Source organism: Schistocerca piceifrons, chromosome 10 (genome assembly GCF_021461385.2).
Source record: "Schistocerca piceifrons isolate TAMUIC-IGC-003096 chromosome 10, iqSchPice1.1, whole genome shotgun sequence".
Classification (NCBI taxonomy): domain Eukaryota; kingdom Metazoa; phylum Arthropoda; class Insecta; order Orthoptera; family Acrididae; genus Schistocerca; species Schistocerca piceifrons.
In genome coordinates, this window is record NC_060147.1 from 2,797,066 (window position 1) to 2,816,761 (window position 19,696).

Sequence of the window (19,696 nt, forward strand, 5' to 3'; positions counted from 1 at the left end):
TTTAACACTTACCGAATAGCCGAGCTTCTGGGCGGCGTGCAGGTGGAGATCTGCGAGTCTCCGGCATTTGTCACAGAGCACGTCGATGACGTGGGGGCTGACGGCGCACCACATGTGTACTTTACGCAGGTTACGGGCACTGCGGAAGATACGTATCGCCTCCCGCTCGGTCCTGCCGCTCTTACAGTTCTCCGAGTTGCAGTGCCTCGAGACCCTGCGGAATAGCAATATGTCGACAGTTCACTCCTGAATAGTATCTCCGACTGGCAGGACAGAGAATTTGTCAACACACTGTGGCAGTCTATTTTAGCACCCACAATCGAAGTGCTGTCCCGTGCGAAACCAGAAGTGAACAGATAGGAAAACCAAACAATAACAAACACAAGCACAAAAACAGGGGGGGTGGGGGGGGGCATATCAGCACAAATGTTAACTTTCAAAACCAGTGGTTCTAATGTTGATGGGAAGGAAGGATCATTAAAAGTAGTAATTTCACCTTTATAAGGCATCCATGGAGAAGAAATAAAAACTTTGAGGTTCCTGATGACATTGTAATTCTGTCAGAGACAGCAAAGGACTTGGAAGAGCAGTTGAACAGAATGGACAGTGTCTTGAAAGGATGGTATAAGATGAACATCAACAAAAGCAAAATGAGGATAATGGAATGTAGTCGAATTAAGTCGGGTGATGCTGAGAGAATTAGATTAGGAAATAAGACACTTAAAGTAGTGAAGGAGTTTTACTATTTGGGGAGCAAAATAACTGATGATGGTCGAAGTAGAGAGGATATAAAATGTAGACTGGTAATGGCAACGAAAGCGTTTCTGAAGAAGAAAAATTTGTTAACATCGAGTGTAGATTTAAGTGTTAGGAAGTCGTTTCTGAAAGTATTTGTATGGAGTGTAGCCATGTATAGAAGTGAAACATGGACAATAAATAGTTTGGACAAGAAGAGAATAGAAGCTTTCGAAATGTGGTGCTACAGAAGAATGCTGAAGATTAGATGGGTAGATGACATAACTAATGAGGAGGTATTGAATAGAATTGGGGAGAAGAGGAGCTTATGGCACAACTTGACTAGAAGAAGGGATCGGTTGGTAGGACATGTTCTGAGACATCGAGGGATCACCAATTTAGTATTGGAGGGCAGTGTGGAGGGTAAAAATCGTAGAGGGAGACCAAGAGATGAATACACTAAGCAGATTCAGAAGGATGTAGGCTGCAGTAGGTACTGGGAGATGAAGCAGCTTGCACAGGATAGAGTAGCATGGAGAGCTGCATGAAACCAGTCTCAGGACTGAAGACCACAACAACAACAACAACAAGGCATTTATGAGGTCTGTATTTTGGCTGAGGGTCTCCCTGGGTATTTGTCAGGATTATTGTGGGCATCGGGTCCACGAAGTACAGAAATATGCGAACTACAAGTTATTAGCCATCACTACTTTATATCTATGAAAACATTTATAATAACGTGCTTGCTACACCAACCTGTCATAACATGTGACCACCTATCATGAACAAATATAGATTTGTCAATACTTCATTGTGAGTTGAGAAAGACACGATTCTGCATCAGAACCACGCGCATCGGAAACTGTTGTGCCTGTGGAGGCAGCCAGTGACGCGACAACTCCTGTGTATGTGTGTGTGTGTGTGTGGGGGGGGGGGGGGGGGGGGGGGCTGCGATGTGAGAATAAAAGTGCTGAAAACCAAAGCATAGGTTGAAACAACTAAAGGTTGTTAGACAAGGAGGCATTATAATCTCCATTATTCTTTCCGAGCCATTTTGGACACGGCTTATTGAACTGAGTAGGTTTGACTTAACAAGTCTACGTAAGTTTTGTGAAGAAAATACACAGTAATGCAATTGATATCTCACAAGTTATCTGGTACAGATTAAAAATGTGGTGTAGCAGTTCTTAATAGCAATGCTAAAACAGATGGATCAGAAGTCCAACAAGCACATAAAGGCACAACTGTCAAGAATAAAAGGTAAAGGAACGCTAAACCATATTAAATGTTGATAGCACTTGAGATACTTAGACTTCCAAAATTAGACTGTATAATGATAAGCATTTTAATGAATAGGAACAATTACTGCTGGAACACTACTACTACTAGTAGTGGTAGTAGTAGTAGTCAAACAAAAGAAGCAAGGGAGATTAGCATTTAACCTACTGTCGACAATGAGGTCACTAGAGATGGAGCTGAAATTCAAATACAGTTTTTATTTTCCTTTGTGCATAGCACAAATTTTTGGAGACTGTCTACTAAAGTTTTTTCTTTCATTTTTGTACTTATTTTACAAGAACCTTCTACAAAGTCAATTATACGTAACAGGCACAAACAACAACATCAGCTACAAATTTTATACTTTTATTTTTAAACAAAATTCTGACTTTATCTTATTTGTTTTTTTTGACAATCACCTGTGATTATGCGCGTCATGGGTATATCAGATGCAGATCTGCCAGCTGTCCACTGTGAACTAATTCCAGTGGTGATACAGCTGTCATGACAAGACAAAGATCATGTGTAGCAATAATTGTTTCTGTATATGTGTACTAAGAATAGACTAATTTCACTGTCAATTTAACCATATGTATCTGCTTTTTCTTATGTTGAAAAATTTCATATATGAGACAGGTCAAATAAACTATAATAAAACACGATCTCTCTTTCGCATTATTGTTCTTAGAGTTAACGTGTATCACTGTTTCTTATTAACAATACATAAATGAATTTTTCTTTAAAAAGTAAGTAGAGATGAGCCTTTCAACATAATTAATTATTCTGAGACTGTTTAATGAAAACGTGTTGGACTGTTATTGCAGTTTTATGTAATTTGGTATTTAAGTACTGTTGCTGCCGAGAAAGTTTCAGCGAGACCAAAATGTGCTTTTAATTTATTGTCATTTGTTATTTTTTCTTTTTTCAGTTTGTGTGGTTTTGTTGCTCTGAATGAATTTTCAACCTCAAGCACAGTGTGCACCAATTTGAAATCTAATGGCAGATTAAAAGTGTGTGGCTGACCAAGACTCGAACCTGCCAGGAAGTTGCTTATCAGTGTACACTCCACAGTAGAGTCAAAATTCATTGCAGAAACTACGTTTTAGGCAACAGCTGAGCCATTTCTGGGTACGATCATTTCTTTAGGGAGTGTCGAGACTGCGAGAAATGTGACAGAACTTGTGTAAAGTTTCGAAGGTAGGAGATGAGGAACTGGTAGAAGTAAAGCTGTGAGCACAGGTCGTGAGTCGTGCTCGGATTGCTCAGTAGGCAGAACACTTGCCCGTGAAAGGTAATGTACCACTCCGGCACACAGCTGTAACTTAACAGGGAGTCGCAGTAGTGTTATAGTTACATTCTGTACACTACAACTGCAAACTACAGACTGATTCGAGTTGATTTGTATATAATTTTGAGAGTGAACAATATACTTAGTAAGTTTAATGCGTTGAGTTACAATAGTAAATATGAGAATTGAGGAGGTTATCTGTATAAAAAACTGAATTCTCAACTACATTACAAGCATTTTAGTCACGATGCATACAAGTCGCTAAGAGGTCTGTCAAGATCACAGTACAGGACTGTCGTCATTACCAGGCGATTGTAACACAAACTTTTAATGTTCTTTACTTTTGTTGTTGCAGTAAAAGTAGTACTATTTGGCTGCAACTGACACTTTGCAAAGTGCTCATACACTTTTTTGGTTTCACCGAATGCTGTTTTTCAGGTACTACTGCTGCCGAGTGGGTGCTGTTCGACGTGCAACTGATTGGAAACAGATTTGCGCAGAAAAACGGAGTTACACTAATTCTGCTACACGGAAAGAGCAACTCGCACAAATATTCGAACTTAGGCTCGTGAATTGACAATTAATGCTACACAGTGTCACTGTCCACTGCGCAAAGTGGTACCGAAATTTATAGATTCTAAGACTACATATTTCTTCTCGGATGTTAGGTTTTATACCTAATATCCTGGCAACTGTCACCTTTTTTGCAATCTCCTTTGCTTGGATTCGCACAGTTGAAAATGTGAAGAGGTTACAATTACAGAAGCAGGACAACGCAAAGAAATGTGTCGGTTGGCCGGTAAGGATTGAGGGACTCATGGCGATGTATCGGACTGGGGTTGCCACAAGTTTCCCTGAGTGAAATTCCCTGATTTCCAGACAAGTTTTAGCATTTTCCCTGACAAATTTTGTAATTTCAAGGGTGAAAATTAAGACGTAAATTGACAATCTGTCTTTGTAGCTATGGTACAAGAAACAATAGTGTAAACTAGGAAATATCTTTAAAAAAAACCTTGCAAGCAGATGGCATTTCCTGATGTGAGCAAAAATCTTTAGTACTAACCTCAACATCTTTTGTAATGAACTGTTTTTAGATGGAGAAAGCAAGCCAAACGGTATGTGTGTTTCATTAAGACCACTGATATTAATTTATTTCAAATAAATGAAACATTTTTGGTGACAAAAATACGCATTTCCTTGGAGTTAAAAGAGATTTAAAATACCTTCACCAATTTCATAAATAACCTCAGAAAAAAGTAGGCCTCTTGAAAGAAGTGTGTAAGATGGGGATGAACTGTGTAAACCAGCTCTGTCGGTGGCTGCCAATAAAAGGTTGGTTCTACTATGTTTGATATCGTGTTACATCTATTATTTTATTTATTTTTTATTTATTGTTCTGTGGGACCAAATTAAGGAGAAGTCTCCATGGTCATGGAACGAGTCAGTACATAAAATTATAACACGATATTAGAAACAGATAAAATGAAATATAAAAAAAAAAAATATTCAGGTGACAAGTCGTAAGTTTAAATGAAGAAAATCAACAATGCAACACTAGAATTTGCTTAATTTTTTAGCTCTTCCAGGAGCTCCTCGACAGAATAGAAGGAGTGAGCCATGAGGAAACTCTTCAGTTTAGACTTAAAAGAGTCTGGGCTACTGCTAAGATTTTTGAGTTCTTGTGGTAGCTTATTGAAAATGGATGCAGCAGAATACTGCACTCCTTTCTGCACAAGAGTCAAGGAAGTGCATTCTACATGCAGATTTGATTTCTGCCTAGTATTAACTGAGTGAAAGCTGCTAACTCTTGGGAATAAGCTAATATTGCTAACAACAAACGACATTAAAGAAAATATATACTGTGAGGGCAATGTCAGAATTCCCAGATTTCTGAATAGGGGTCGACAAGAGGTTCTCGAACTTACTCCACACATAGCTCGAACAGCCCGTTTTTGAGCCAAAAATACCCTTTTTGAATCAGAAGAATTACCCCAAAAAATAATACCATACGACATAAGCGTATGAAAATATGTGAAGTAGACTACTTTTCGTGTTGAACTGTCACTTATTTCAGATACTGTTCTAATGGTAAATAAAGCAGCATTTAGCTTCTGAACAAGATCCTGGACATGGGCTTTCCACAACAGCTTGCTATCTATCCGAACGCCTAGGAATTTGAACTGTTCCGTCTCGCTTATAATATGTCCATTCTGTCTGATCAAAATATCGGTTCTTGTTGAATTGTGAGTTAGAAACTGTAAAAACTGAGTCTTACTGTGATTTAGCATCAAATTATTTTCCACAAGCCACGAACTTATTTCATGAACTACATTATTTGTTACTGTTTCAATATTACACACAAGATCCTTCACTATCAAGCTGGTGTCATCAGCAAACAGAAATATTTTTGAATCACCTGTAATACTAGAAGGCATATCATTTATATAAATAAGAAACAGCAGTGGCCCCAGCACCGACCCTTGGGGAACGCCCCACTTAACAGTGCCCCATTGGGACTGAACATCACTACCACTCTCAATATTGCGGAGAATTACCCTCTGCTTTCTGTTCTTAAAGTAAGAGGCGAACCAATTGTAAGCTACTCCCCTTACTCCATAATGGTCCAACTTCTGCAGTAATATTTTGTGGTCAACACAGTCGAAAGCCTTCATTAAATCAAAGAGAACACCTATCGTTCGCAACCTTTTATTTAATCCGTCCGAAACCTCACAGAGAAAAGAGAATATAGCATTTTCTGTTGTTAAACCATTTCTAAAACCAAACTGAACATTTGACAGCAAATTATGTGAATTTAAATGCTCCAGTAACCTTGTATATACAACCTTCTCGATAACTTTAGCAAACACCGATGGCATAGAAATAGGTCTAAAATTGTCAACATTATCAATGTCTCCCTTTTTATAAAGTGGCTTCACTACCGAGTACTTTAATCGGTCAGGAAACCGACCACTCCTAAAGGAAAAGTTACAGATATGGCTGAGAACTGGGCTAACATACATAGAACAATACTTCAGTATTCTGCTAGATACCCCGTCATATCCATGAGAGTTCTTGGTCTTTAGTGATTTAATTATTAACTCAATCTCCCTCTTGTCAGTATCATGGAGGAGCATTTCAGGTAACAGTCTCGGAACACTTTTTTCTAAGAGCGCTATATGATTCCCTGTTGGGACTAGGTTTCTATTTAGTTCACCTGCTATATTCAGAAAGTGATTATTAAATACTGTACATATATGCGACTTATCAGTAACACGGACATTCCCACTATGCACTGATTCTATATCCTCGACCTGTCTCTGCAGACCAGCAACTTCCTTTACGACTGACCATATGGTTCTAATTTTATCCTGAGACTTAGCTATTCTATCTGCATACCACATACTTTTTGCCTTCCTAATAACATTTTTAAGCACCTTACAATACTGTTTGTAATGGGCTGCTGCATTTAGATTTTGACTGTTTCTAACGTTTTGATGTAATTGCCACTTTGCTCTACAAGATATTCTTATCCCTCTAGTCAGCCACCCAGGCTGCCTGTTTGTGCTAGTACCCTGTTTTAAACGTTCTGCCTGTTTGTGCTAGTACCCTGTTTTAAACGTTCTAACAGAAAGCAACTTTCAAAGAGCATGAGAAAAGTCTTGATAAAAGCATTATATTTATCATCTACTGTATCAGCACTATAAACATCTTGCCACTCTTGTTCCTTTATAAGGTTTACAAAGGTCTCTACAGCAACTGGATCAGCTTTCCTGAACAGCTGATGACTATATTTAACACGTGTTGCAGCACAACAATCTTTTAAAGTTAAAATTTGTGCATCATCATCTGAAAGGCCATTCACCTTTTTGCTAACAGAATGCCCTTCTAATAATGAGGAATGAACAAAAATGTTGTCTATGGTTGTTCTACTGTTCCCTTGCACTGTCGCTGGAAAGAATACGGTTTGCATAAGATTATATGAATTAAGGAGGTCTACCAGCATCCTCTTCCTTGCACAATCACTTATACAATTAATATTGAAGTCACCACATATAACTAACTTTTTGTATTTCCTATAAAGTGAACCAAGAACCTCTTCTAGCTTTAGCAAAAATGTTGTGAAATTGGAGTCTGGGGGTCTATAAATAACAACAGTTAGAAGTTTAGCTTCATTAAATTAAACCACACCTGCACAACATTCAAACACATTTTCAGTGCAGTACTTTGAAACATCAATTGACTCAAATGGGATGCCGTTTTTCACATACATGGCTACTCCCCAACACCGCAAAGAGCTCCTCGAAAAGCAGCCAGCCAACCTGTATCCTGGTAAAGGAAGCCTCTGAATTATCTCCTTATTTAAGAAGTGTTCAGATATACCAATAATTTCAGAGTCAACATCTATAAGCAGTTCACTAACTTTATCTCTAATACCTTGTATATTTTGATGAAATATACTAATTCCCTCATTACTCGGATACCTAAGCTTTGTCAAAAGTGATTCCCTTGTTAGAGAAACTTCCCTTAAGCAGGAATACCTATCAGCTTACTTCAATCTAAAAAAGGTGCAGCTCTAACACCCACTACTGCAGGAATTTTCCCATGAGTGATCCCACCAACCCCACCTATGCTGTCACGTATAAGCTTTGCCAACCTCCCCTTCCCATACCTGTTGAGGTGCAGGCCGTGTGTAGTGAGTATTATGCGACTTTTCTTTTGACAAATACATGAGTACATAGTGCACAAGCTGCCAGCAACCAACACAATTTTTCTGATATATAAACTACTTTCGAAGTGCCAAAATGTACTAGAACAAATAAAATGTCTATAAAATGCCGCACTGTGCAACGTACTTGTGGTGATACAGTCACAATTCCTGAAATCCATTGCCCACGGCCTCCGGTCTGCTGAGGAGCACCGCAGACCTGGGTCCGAGGATAAACCGTGAAAATCTGCTGCATCGCACCACACACAAACAGATCCGGCCTGCAGGCAGATCAGTGGGACTAGATCAGACAGGCAGGGCCTGCACATTAGTGGAAACTGAACACCAGGCCCGACACATTAGAGATACCCGCAGAAACGACCTGCAGTTTCAGGTCGTCGTGGAAATCCACTCGTGTGGCCAGCTATTCAGAGTCACATACAGCACGTCAACGAAACGAGGCGACGGTGACCGATCCGTGCGAATACTCCGAGAATCGATAATAATGAGGATAGGTAGCGAGTCACCGTAAAGATGATCGCTGAACCAGAGACGGGCACGTAAAAAAGACAATCACACTCTCACAACTAAATTTTTAGTCACAACTAAATTTTCAGCCACAGCCAAACAAGAGCACACACGCATTCACACAATCACTAAGACGCAACTCACGTACGCAGGGCTGCCACCTCTGGCCACTGTGTCTACAGTCTCTCAGAATCAGATCTGAACAAACCACTCCGTACGCCTCCTTGCCTCTCGTCGGCAGCTGCTAGGCTGGCGGCAAAAAGTGTCGGCAGCACCGACTGCGAACTGATGGGAACGGTAGGAAGGGGAGAAGAGAAGCAGCAGCAATGAGGGAGTAGGGAAGAGGCGCACGTGCTCAGCTGCACGAGGCCAGCGACGGTGCACGACACGTCAGTAAACAAACCATTTCACATACCGAGACAAAAATGAGTATTTCTAGTGTTTTTTCAAATTTCCCCAATTTCCCGGACGTGTTTAAAATTCCCCGATATTCCCCGATTTCCAGAGCCTGTGTCGACCTTGCAGACATTCTGTCACTTAGCTGAGAAATAATTTAAAGAGAGGTAAATGTCTACGGGTTGGGCAGATACAAAATTCTAAGAGCATACGAGGACTCTCCCCACACCCATTTGTGGAGGCAGAAACTTCACTCCTATCCGATCCCCACCGACCACATAAAGGGCTGACTAAGAGGAAGAAGACGACCTAGCCAGGACATTCAAAATAGCAAAAGTCATAAATCTATAAATGTAATGAACATCAGATGGGCTGCCAACAAGAAAATAAGGTGAGAGTAGCAGTGAGGTCAAGAGGTGGGTGGGCGCAGGCGAGTGTCGCTCGGGGTTCCGCGTGTGGTGGGAGTCTCCCCTCCCACAGCCGCCCCTCTCCGGAGAGTCGAAGTCTTAAAGAGGGGAGCAGCACCCACTATCTTGGGGGAAGCGTGAAAACCTATTAAGCAGATATTCTGTCAACAGCTAGCGTGGAGGGTAAGAAATACTGAAGGTCTTGGCTACAATGGAGTGTTACCCCTAAAACACAAAATAGGGTATGGCAGAAAAAAGGGCAAACCACACCTGAAAGTGATTAAAACAGAGTAGGAGAGGTATGACCGTGGCAGCTGATAGAGATGGTGGTGTTGACAATCCCACAGAACCAGCCAAACCATCCTGCACCATCGCCAAAGAAGTTCTAAACCACCGTACGCTGTCCACCAACATTAGAGGTGAACAATCCGGAAGACTGTACTACGTAGGATAGGAGATTCATTACAGCAGTACAGCAGCAGTCTCCTCGATAGTGTAGAGTTTGTTAGAGGGTACAGTAGCTCACCAGAGGTTCTGTTTCTGAGTGAACAGAGGTCTGCAAATCTCCACACGCTACCGTCTACGTGAATGTCGGGTGAGTAATCGCTTCTCCAGCCAAACAGGCAGCCAGTTCATTCCCTGAATTCGGGACCCGGAGACAGACAACTGAGCAGGCACTGCAACCGAGGTCACGGAGAAGATCGTAAACAGTAGGTGACGAAAGTAACATCGGTCAATAGCCCGGAGACTGCTCACTGGGTCACTACAAATTAAGATCTCATCAACAGAAGTCTGTTTTATAAAATTTAAAGCTCTGTTAATTGCTACCAGGAACATCTGCAGAGCTGATAGTCATTCTCTTTTTTTTAAAAAAAAGGGTTAGCAGGAGGCGTAAAGCATATCCTGCCTTACTTGTGGTTTCAGAGCTACTAACATCCTGATACTCCTGATGAACTGACAAAAACAGACACTGAAAGATAACAGGGAAGGTGCAGGTGGGTCTTAATTCGTGGTCTGGGTGCTAACGAAGGGGCCAGAACACGGTGTGCACATTCTGAGCAGGTTACGTGGGGGGCCTCCAGGTGCATTCTGACTGTTAATCACCCCCGAGGGTGGGTGGATTGGTGCCCCTTACCCGAGAAGAATCCGATAAGTTGGACAATTAGGAAAACATTTGAGTGCGATTGCGTAAGTGAGCTGGAGTTGGTACTGTGAGAAACGGAGAGGTAAGTTCTCTGCTTCAGCAAAGACTTTAAGCAGAACTGACCTGCTTATTGTAGTTCTTTCCTCAGTAGCATCATCACTCTTTTATCACTGAAGTTGAAAGTCCAAAAGAGTGAGGGATGGTGTTTACTCAAAAATGTACATGTAATCTAGATTGCATTAACACACATACATGCATTCTTCACTAAGTTCAACTGTTAAGAACAGTGATCAGTTTATCAATTACAAAAACTTACTAGCCCACAGAACCAGATCGACATCTACAATAACAGTGGTGAAGTTAATTGTTTGACTGTGGTACAAAATACAGTCTGTATTTACACGAAAAAGTCACAGTTCCTTTTTAACACTACCCTGTAGTAATTTATTACAGAAATGATTACATTTCGGTAGTTCAATCCAGTCCATAACGAGCTTCAGTATTCAACAATCGGTAGTTTTCATGACCGTAACATTTCCTACCATTTTTCAATCACAACACAGTTTAGTAAAGATGTTCATTAATTTAGGCTACAGAAATCACTAAAAAATTATGGAGCATTCAAGTCTCAAGCTTTGCTGTTGTCAGTGGACATGTTTTTGCTTGCCGAACACACGTAGTAGTGCCACAAATTGACACTGTGAGTGCTCCCGACATAGGTCTTACTCGTGAGCTTTCAAATGACCGACTGCCAATTCTGGGTGATGTCTGACTCTGTAGACTGGCACAAGACCAAACTGCTATTTTGGAGGCTACATTGTGGTTTAAAAATGGCTAGGTTGGATTTTTCTGATTTTCTTATATTGCAAGAACTAATATGATTTTGGCTCACAGAAAATGTTGCTGGTCACAAATTCAGAAAAATACTTGGGTGCTATTACTTTCACACAATGTAGATCCCTTATTTACATGCATCAGTGCCCTACTGCAAATTAGGGTAAATTATATGAAATTATTAATTATTAAATCAATTAATCAATACTGCATATCATTTTATACACAAAAATAAGTAGTCAAAAGTCATAATCTAACAGTAGCTATGATGAAATTTGCAATGGAAGATGGGGCTGCTGATGTATTTGAATGTCAACTGTCTTGTCACTCAGTTTCTGGTAATTTAAAATATTTTCCATAAAAGTCAGAATGCTCAGCATTCTGTTGGTATGGGTCATTAAATTAAATTGTGCCGATTAGCTCACCAAGTTTCACATGTATCGAACTATGGTGTTAACCCCAATCGATTGTAATACTTAATCAACACCTTCCACAGCCAAACTGATGCCACCAATGCAATCAGCATAGTGAGAAGAATAAACTAAACGACAAAGCTAAATGGAGAAAGCCCAGTTACACCTCTGGAAAAGCAATACATGTGCCATATATGACTTACAAAACAGTACTGGAAACATGGTAGAAAATTATAGGAAAGAAAAAAAATTTGCTATCAGCAGATATTAAAAACTTAGCAGATGGAAGAGGAGAACCATGCTATATCACAGAGTGTCAAAGGAAGTAGTCTCAATGAAGTGGTCTCAATGAAGTAGTCTGATGATGATGATGATTGGTTTGTGGGGCACTCAACTGCGTGGTCATCAGCACCCGCACGAAGTCCCAATTTTTACACAACCCAATCTAGCCACAATCACAAATGATGATGATGATGAAGAAATGATGAGGACAACACAAACACCCAGACCACGGGCAGAGAAAATCCCCAACCGGTCCGGGCATCGAACCCGGGACACTGGAGCCCAGAGGCAGCATCGCCAGCCACTGTACGACGAGCTGTGGACTGGTGCCAGTGACTCGACTTATTCCACGATGACAGACTGGGTGCAGTCATTTCAAATTTGAAGGTGCCCCTGAAGCATAAACCTGGTGACCACCATCCAGTTAGGTCGAAACTGTGGCCCGGTACGTACGGAGTTAGGCCGAATAGGACGATTCGGTCCCCGAGAGGTGTGGGCGAGGAAGTGGAGAGGTTTAAGCTTACGCATGCGGGCTACTCTTTAGTTAACAAATATGGGACAGCTGTGTCAGCTTTTTATCAAAGAGGAGTCCCAAAAATTGAGACTGTGCAACAACATCCCGGCACTAAGTACACAAGTCGAGTTCTGGGTCCAGACGGACTGCGGTATGACGACACAAATGCGTGTCTCACATTTTTGTCGAAGAGAATTGGAGGTCGCGGGAAAGGGTCCAAGTGGAGGCTCCGTGGATACACCTTGAAATTGGTGTTTGGTGAAGGCTACAGACTGGGAGCTGTTACAAATGCAAAAGTTGAAACAATGTGAGTGTGACGAGAGGTACGACAGGTTGTGAAATGCATGGAGCCCTGCCATTTTTTTGGACCTGTGCGCTCTGAGTGGTGTACCGACTGTAACACGAAAAAATCAGGGAGTAAAAGCCGACAAATAAAAATCAGTAGGGCATCTTGAAAGCCCCTGTCATTTAGGTTAAGTAAAATGTGATCATGCCGGGCAGTGTTGTATGCCTCGTGGAGATAAAGGCTTCAATGAGATTTCACCGTTTAGAAACACCCCATCAGATTGCCGTTTCCAACCTAACCACACGGTTAATTGAGGATTGTTCCTCCTGGAAACTGGGGGACAAAAGGCCCAGTGATTCGAGAAACCAGAACAACCGTCGGGCTACCATCTTTTCGAGCAGTTTTCAGAGCACACTGATGAGGCTGATCGGTCAGTAGCTGTCAACGGATGTCTGGATTTTGCCTGGTTTAAGGATAGGGATACTATCTCGACCCTGTAAAGCAAAAATACTTTCTGGCCAGGTTTGAGTAACATTCACATGGTGGATGATGAACTGAACCAGGGCCTGAGGCCACACTGTTTGATGCGTCAAGAGCCTGAAAGAGTTCCTGATCAGAGAAAAGTTCATTATATAATCAATCATGACCGGGGGAGATAGGGAAGTGTCTTCAACATGTCTTATGTATTTTTTTAAAAAGAGAGAGAGAGAGAGAGAGAGAGAGAGAGAGAGAGAGAGAGAGAGAGAGAGAGAGAGAGAGAGAGAGCTATGTTGCTATGTTGTGGGATTCATATGAATGGTTCAGATCTTATCTTTGTAACAGGCACCAAATGTTAAAGATACAGGGAAAGTTTACTCATCAGAATACCAAAGAGTCGGATACAGGGTGCAACAAGACTCCCTGCTGGCACCACTGCTGTTCTTAATATTTATAAATGGCATGCCAAGCCATGTATCAGCAGCAGGGACAATATTGTTTGCTGATGACACCAATCTGTCTGTTAAAGCTATGAATGATGCTGGCCTTCAGAAGACAGTCACGGTAGCACAGGAAGATGAAACGTATTGTCTATGGATAACATTTTAATTGTGAATGGCAAAGAAAGAGTTTCGGTAGACTTCAGACATAAAACAAACTAGGAGCCACATAACAACAGAACTTGGGCAGTGTAAGATAAAGAAAACCCATGTCACTAAATTTTTAGGAGTACGGATAGATGAAAATGTAATGTGGGAAAAACATACAGAAATGTTTCTTGCATTAAACAAGTAAGTACACCACTGGCCCTATCGTAGACTTTTACGCCGGAGCACAATAGGAACTGGTGGTGGGCAGAAAGATATTTAATCGGCAGAGACAGTCACTGATCTTCAGAATGTTTTGACAGTCCATCAGGGAAAAACGAGGGCAAGAAAAAATGAATGGGTACATTCTCACAAAGAGAAGTAAAGGGGTAGAAAAGAAAGGTAAAATATGGCGTATACCCTGGTTCACAAACAGAACAGGGCACAAGACTAACGAAGAAGTAAAAGAAGACAGTTTATTACTAGCACCTGTGCACCAAATGACACTATCCAATTTAGCTAACACACTCAATCTAACAAATATACCAAAATCAAATAGGTCTTAGCTCCTTTACAGGATTCTAAAAGTGGAACTCATTTTGAATACAAAAGCAGAATGATCTCAGTTGCGCCGACAGTTTGCTCACATCCAAAGTTCCCACGTCAGTTTTACAATGTTACAGCCAGCAGGTTTCTTACCCGACATGGTATTCCTTGTCAGCCCACAACCTCAAATCTCGCGACAGCTTTCTCCAACGACGGCACACTTTCCGTGCCACGTCCACTAGCTCGCTGAAAGACAAGTGAGAGAAGATCTTTATCAGTATCTCCTCAGGCAAGTCGTCAATGCTCGTACGCCACACTGCAGCACCTTCTCCCGCGTGGCGCAGTCCACTGTGCTCAGACTCTGAAGCCATTTCACTGTCGAGCCTGCAGTCGGACCACGGTGAGGTGGAAGGCGCCAGGGGAGGTGACGAGCTGTTGAGTGGACGTCTGTCGGATATGCTTGCAGACACTGCAAAAAAACATAAACAGCATTACAAACCCGCACTCGCACGGATTTCAGCTACTTCCCACTGTGTTAATGGAACAAATAACAGCAACGACATGCCAACATTATTTGACAACTGTCTCTGAAATCATTTCTTATGGCTGAAACTATTTCAGGACAAGTTAACAGTGTGATATTGAGCCAACAAACCGCTCACGTCATCGATGTGATAGAGATACGTGCCTTAAGGAATAACTGGTAGCTGACATAATAAAAAACAGAAACACTGCAATATAAATTCCGATGATGTCACAGGATCTCCATTGGCACTGAGAGTCAGGAATGCTGTTCTTTTTAATGCCATCTGACGTAGGTGTACCGTAGGTCTGTAGAAAAGCGTAGAGTTCCAAAATATTGGAAAAGGGCACAGGTCATCCCCGTTTTCAAGAAGGGATGTCGAACAGATGTGCAGAACTATAGACATATATCTCTAACATCCATCAGTTGTAGAATTTTGGAACATGTATTATGTTCAGGTATAATGACTTTTCTGGAGACTAGAAATCTACTCTGTAGGAATCAGCACGGGTTTCAAAAAAGACGATCGTGTGAAACCCATCTCGCGCTATTCGTCCACGAGACTCAGAGGGCCATAGACACGGGTTCACAGGTAGATGCCGTGTTTCTTGACTTCCGCAAGGCATTCGATACAGTTCCACACAGTCGGTTAATGAACAAAGTGAGAGGATATGGACTATCAGACCAATTGTGTGATTGTATTGAAGAGTTCCTAGATAGCAGAGCGCAGCATGTCATTCTCAATGGAGAGAAGTCTTCCGAAGTAAGAGTGATTTCAGGTGTGCCGCAATGGAGTGCCGTAGGACCGTTGCTATTCACAATATATATAAATGACCTTGTGGATAACATCGGAAGTTCACCGAGGCTTTTTGCGGATGATGCTGTGGTACATCGAGAGGTTGTAACAATGGAAAATTGTACTGAAATGCAGGAGGATCTGCAACGAATTGACGCATGTGCAGGGAATGGCAACTGAATCTCAATTCAGGCAAGTGTAATGTGCTGCGAATACATAGGAAGAAATATTCTTTATCATTTAGATACAATATAGCAGGTCGGCAACTGGAAGCAGTTAATTCCATAAATTTTCTGGGAATAGGCATTAGCAGTGATCTAAAATGGAATGATCATATTAAATTAATTGTCGGTAAAGCAGATGCCAGACTGACATTCACAGAAAGAATTCTAAAGGAAATGCAGTCCGAAAACAAATGAAGTAGGTTACAGTACACTTGTTTGTCCACTGCTTGAATGCTGCTCAACGGTGTGGGATCCGAACCAGATAGGGTTGATAGAAGAGAGAGAGAAGATCCAACGGAAAGCAGCGCACTTCGTTACAGGATCATTTAGTGATTGCGGAAGTGTTACGGAGATAATAGATAAACTCCAGTGGAAGACTCTGCAGGAAAGACGCTCAGTAGCTCGGTACGGGCTCTTGTTGAAGTTTTGAGAACATACCTTCACCGAGGAGTCAGCAGTATATTGCTCCCCCCCCCCCCCCCCCCCCACCCCCCACCCCCACGTATATCTTGCGAAGAGACTGTGAGGAGAAAATCAGAGAGATTAGAGCCCACACAGAGGCATACCGACAATCTTTCTTTCCATGAATACGAGACTGGAATAGAAGGGAGAACCGATAGAGGTGCTCAAGGTACCCTCTGCCACACACCATCAGGTGGCTTGCGGAGTATGGGTGTAGATGTACTGAAAATCTGAAAATATAGCCACTGTAAGAAAATAGTGTCTTCACCAGTGACATAAATTTAACTCTGGAATGCACAATACAGCATACAAAAAGAAAGCCATCACATTCATTGGCTTTGCCAATGCACAATCAGACTATCATCTTCCAATCTAACTTAGGGCTCAGGTTACACTACTGGTCAGTCTGTCACTACAAATTTCATACCTAGACCTGGAAAAAGCCTTTGATTGTGTGAATGTTGACATCCTATTAGACAAGCTATGGAACATGGGCATTAGAGGCGTTGCCTATGACCTAATAAAGTGTTATGTGAGCAATAGAAAACAGTTTGTTCTGCTTAAAACGGAAAGTGGTGTCTACAAGTCAGAGATCGCTTGCATAAAATATGGCGTGCCCCAGGGCTCGGTGTTGGGCCCCCTTCTGTTCTTGATCTATGTAAATGATACTAAATACTGTACTATAAATTCCAAAATTGTTCTGTATGTCGATGACACATGCATTGTGCGTAAAAAGGAATCGTGTAATGAACTAGAGGCCAAGTGTAATAATGTGACAAAAGAAATTGTTCAGTTTTTTAATGAAAGCCACTTAAATGTAAGCACCAGTAAAACATGTTTGATGGAGTTTAATAAAAGTAGTTTGAATAATGAAATTAAATTATACATTGTCAACGAATTGGTAAAGAAAGAGTCTAGTGCAAAATTCCTTGGCGTAACAATCCAAAGCAACCTGAAATGGGACACACATATTGACTCCCTAACAACTAAGTTGTCAAAAAATATATTTGCAATCAGTACTATTAGCAAGTTCTGTAGAGACACTGTAGTCCTAAAGACTGCTTGGACTACAGTATTGAAATTTGGGGGGCAACAACCAAACTCATTCTTCAAAAAAGGGGTGTGAGAATAATCTGTGGAGCAAAATATAGGGAATCTTGTCGCAACTTGTTTCCAAAAACGGAGGTGTTAAGTGTTGTAAACACATACATTCTAAAAGCCATATTGCTTCTGAAAAGACTGCACCCGAACACTTATTCAGATTTCCAACAGTACAATACTAGAAATAAAGAAAGTTTTTACATTGGCACCCACAGAACAGCACTTTACGAAAAGGGGCCTCAGTACGCAAGGTATAAAATTAGCTAATGCACAGCCTAGTGCAGTCATGGCTCTTCCTACAGTTAAATTGAAACACCAGCTTAAGAAATTTTTAGTAAAACACCCTTTCTACACATTAGAAGAGTACCATACTTACTTACATGAAGAACAACAAATGCTTCGCGAAATTATGTGAATAGAAATCAGTAAACATCTTATTGTAATTTTGTTGTAAATTAATGACGTATTCAGAAGAATGTGTCTTGTGTATTGTACAAATAACTTTAATCATTACTGTTTCTTTCTACATGTGCAGTGTACCATTCGATGTTGAATAAAGCTATTATTATTTCTTTCCTTTCTCAGATGTTACGTCTGGTTAAAAATGGAAAGTGACACGGACCTCGATCAAGCGTGACTTCCTTTTAACTGTACGGTATATGTTACATTGCATTTAGGAACGTTCGGGTAATTGAACATGTATCAATAATTACAGATTTCTGTAGTTGTATATATAAGTTTGGATGTAGCTGTATTGCGTTGATGTACTGGTGGATATTGTGTTGTATGACTCCTGTAGTTGATAGAATAATTGGTATAATGTCAATTTTATCCTGATGCCACATGTCCTTGACTTACTCAGCCAGTTGGATCTAATTTTCAATTTTTTCTCCTGTTTTCTTCTGTATATTTGTTGTATTGGCTATGGATATTTCGATTAGTTGTGTTAATTTCTTCTTTTTATTGGTGAGTATGATGTCAGGTTTGTTATGTGGTGTTGTTTTATCTGTTATAAGGTTCTGTTCCAGTATAGTTTGTATTCATCATTCTCCAGTACATTTTGTGGTGCATACTTGTATGTGGGAACGTGTTGTTTTATTAGTTTATGTTGTATGGCAAGTTGTTGATGTATTATTTTTGCTACATTGTCATGTCTTCTGGTGTATTCTGTTTTGCTAGTATTGTGCATCCGCTTGTGATGTGATCTACTGTTTCTATTTGTTGTTTGCAAAGTCTGCATTTATCTGTTGTGCTATTGGGATCTTTAATAATATGCTTGCTGTAATATCTGGTGTTTATTGTTTGATCCTGTATTGCAATCATTAAGCCTTCCGTCTCACTGTATATATTGCCTTTTCTTAGTCATGTGTCGGATGCGTCTTGATCAATGTGTGGCTGTGTTAGATGATATGGGTGCTTGCCATGTAGTGTTTTCTTTTTCCAATTTACTTTCTTCATATCTGTTGATGATATGTGATCTAAAGGGTTGTGGAAGTGGTTATGAAATTGAAATGGTGTAGCCGATGTATTTCTATGAGTGATTGCTTTGTGTGTTTTGCTAGTTTCTGCTCGTTCTATAAATAATTTTCTTAAATTGTCTACCTGTCCATAATGTAGGTTTTTTATGTCGATAAATCCCCTTCCTCCTTTCTTTCTGCTTAATGTGAATCTTTCTGTTGCTGAATGTATGTGATGTATTCTATATTTGTGGCATTGTGATCGTGTAAGTGTATTGAGTGCTTCTAGGTCTGTGTTACTCCATTTCACTACTCCAAATGAGTAGGTCAATATTGGTATAGCATAAGTATTTATAGCTTTTGTCTTGTTTCTTGCTGTCAATTCTGTTTTCAGTATTTTTGTTAGTCTTTGTCTATATTTTTCTTTTAGTTCTTCTTTAAAATTTGTATTATCTATTCCTATTTTTTGCCTGTATCTTACATATTTATAGGCATCTGTTTTTTCCATCGCTTCTATGCAGTCACTGTGGTTATCCAATAAGTAATCTTCTTGTTTAGTGTGTTTTCCCTTGACTATGCTATTTTTCTTACATTTATCTGTTCCGAAAGCTATATTTATATCATTGCTGAATACTTCTGTTATCTTTAGTAATTGGTTGAGTTGTTGATTTGTTGCTGCCAGTAGTTTTAGATCATCCATGTATAGCAAATGT

The 19,696-nt window shown here is 40.5% G+C and overlaps 1 protein-coding gene across 3 annotated transcripts in view; it reads right to left on the reverse strand.

Annotated features, from left to right (window-relative positions):
• The window catches only part of LOC124719092 (F-box/LRR-repeat protein 7-like), a 117,627-nt gene that overhangs the window by 55,155 nt on the left and 42,776 nt on the right, over positions 1 to 19,696 (reverse strand). For all 3 annotated transcript variants that reach the window (XM_047244783.1, XM_047244784.1, XM_047244782.1), the window contains exons 2-3: positions 14,574 to 14,889; positions 13 to 214 (exon numbers count right to left, since the gene is read on the reverse strand). In XM_047244783.1, the coding sequence (XP_047100739.1) occupies positions 13 to 214; positions 14,574 to 14,791 (420 nt within the window). In that variant the 5' untranslated portion in view covers positions 14,792 to 14,889. The remainder of the gene's footprint in view (positions 1 to 12; positions 215 to 14,573; positions 14,890 to 19,696) is intronic.